Source organism: Puntigrus tetrazona, chromosome 20, assembly GCF_018831695.1.
Source record: "Puntigrus tetrazona isolate hp1 chromosome 20, ASM1883169v1, whole genome shotgun sequence".
Lineage (NCBI taxonomy): Eukaryota > Metazoa > Chordata > Actinopteri > Cypriniformes > Cyprinidae > Puntigrus > Puntigrus tetrazona.
The window spans coordinates 14,360,141-14,361,454 of record NC_056718.1 but is presented as its reverse complement, the minus strand read 5'-3'; the positions used below and the strand labels follow the sequence as shown (position 1 = coordinate 14,361,454).

The following is a 1,314-nucleotide window of genomic DNA, read 5'->3' as shown; positions in this document are numbered from 1 at the left end:
TAAATTAAATTAAATTAAATTAAATTAAATTCACACTAAAAAAAATTTTAAAACAATTTGCAGAGACACTTTTACTCATTAAAAATGTAAATTGAGCCGGGTATTAAAACTAAAATAGCAATATGCAGAGATGTTCACTCAACTCTACTCAGCTAACTCTACTAATAAAATAAAATAAAACATATATACATAAAATATGTAGAAACCCATGCACTCATCTCTACGCAGCTCTACCTGTAAGGCCATATCTCTTCTCTGTAAGCTGTCCATCAGGCTCTTCCAGTCATCTTTGGCTGTATTTGCTTTGGTCCTGATCGCCTCCACTCTGTCGGCAGGCACCACGCTACTAAGCTGCTCTCCATAGGTCAGGACAGCGTTCAGTCTGGTCTGGCCCTGCTCCTTGTCACTTCTGAACTCCTGTGGAGCAGAATGAGCAAGACGTCAGCCACACAGACACAAGTAGAATATCACAGAGCAGAGGGCAGCAAGTGCAATGAGTCACGTCCAGACATTGACAGGCACCCAGCAGGGATCTCCCACCATCTGTGAGGCGTGCACATCCCGTCTTTTTTCCGTCTTTCTCCACTCAAACGGTACAGATGCAATTATGTATGACCCAAAGCATGTCTGCCGCTGTGTTGGTGGTTCAGGGCAGTAAGCCATGCGGAAACATTGTTCCACATTTCAAATGTATTTGATGGTAAATAAAAAATGAGGAGCGTTGTCTCCATCTTTCATTCTCAGTAACCCTGTTCCGCTTCTTTTTTCATATCTTTCCCTTTTTATTGTCGTACATGACCTATGCTACCATCATAGTCTGTGCTGATCAGTGCTTTTTTCTCTGCTGATTGTGGGAAAAATATCTGCAGTATTCTGTGGAATGAATTTATGTATGGAGACAAATGCTAAAAAGAGCTTGAACTGGTTTTGCTTCAGGACCCAGATTTTTTATTGGACAGCAAATGGTGACCCAATACAGTGCCAAAAGTAGCGTACAAAATTGAATTTCAATGGTTTTATGGTCTTAGCAGCTAAAAGCTTTTCCACACTAACCACACTCTGTGGTCAAAACAAATAACATGTATCCTAATTGAAAGTGAACTTGTATTTCGTCTTGGTTGGTGAGGACATGTCATGTAACCTGCCATGTTGACATGTGACTAGCTAGCTGTGACAGATGAATTTACAACAAAATACAGATTGAACTGTTAAGTCTTCTGTGTCCATAACAAAAGAGCAAAAGCATTATCCTTTCTTTTTAAATTTGTCATAATGATAATGTCACTACATTACAAAAATATATATATTTTTAAT

General features: G+C 39.0%; 1 protein-coding gene across 2 annotated transcripts in view; it reads right to left on the bottom strand.

Annotated features, from left to right (window-relative positions):
* The window catches only part of LOC122324584 (nesprin-1-like), a 99,614-nt gene that overhangs the window by 57,159 nt on the left and 41,141 nt on the right, over positions 1-1,314 (bottom strand). For both annotated transcript variants that reach the window (XM_043219118.1, XM_043219117.1), the window contains one exon: positions 235-417. In XM_043219118.1, the coding sequence (XP_043075053.1) occupies positions 235-417 (183 nt within the window). The remainder of the gene's footprint in view (positions 1-234; positions 418-1,314) is intronic.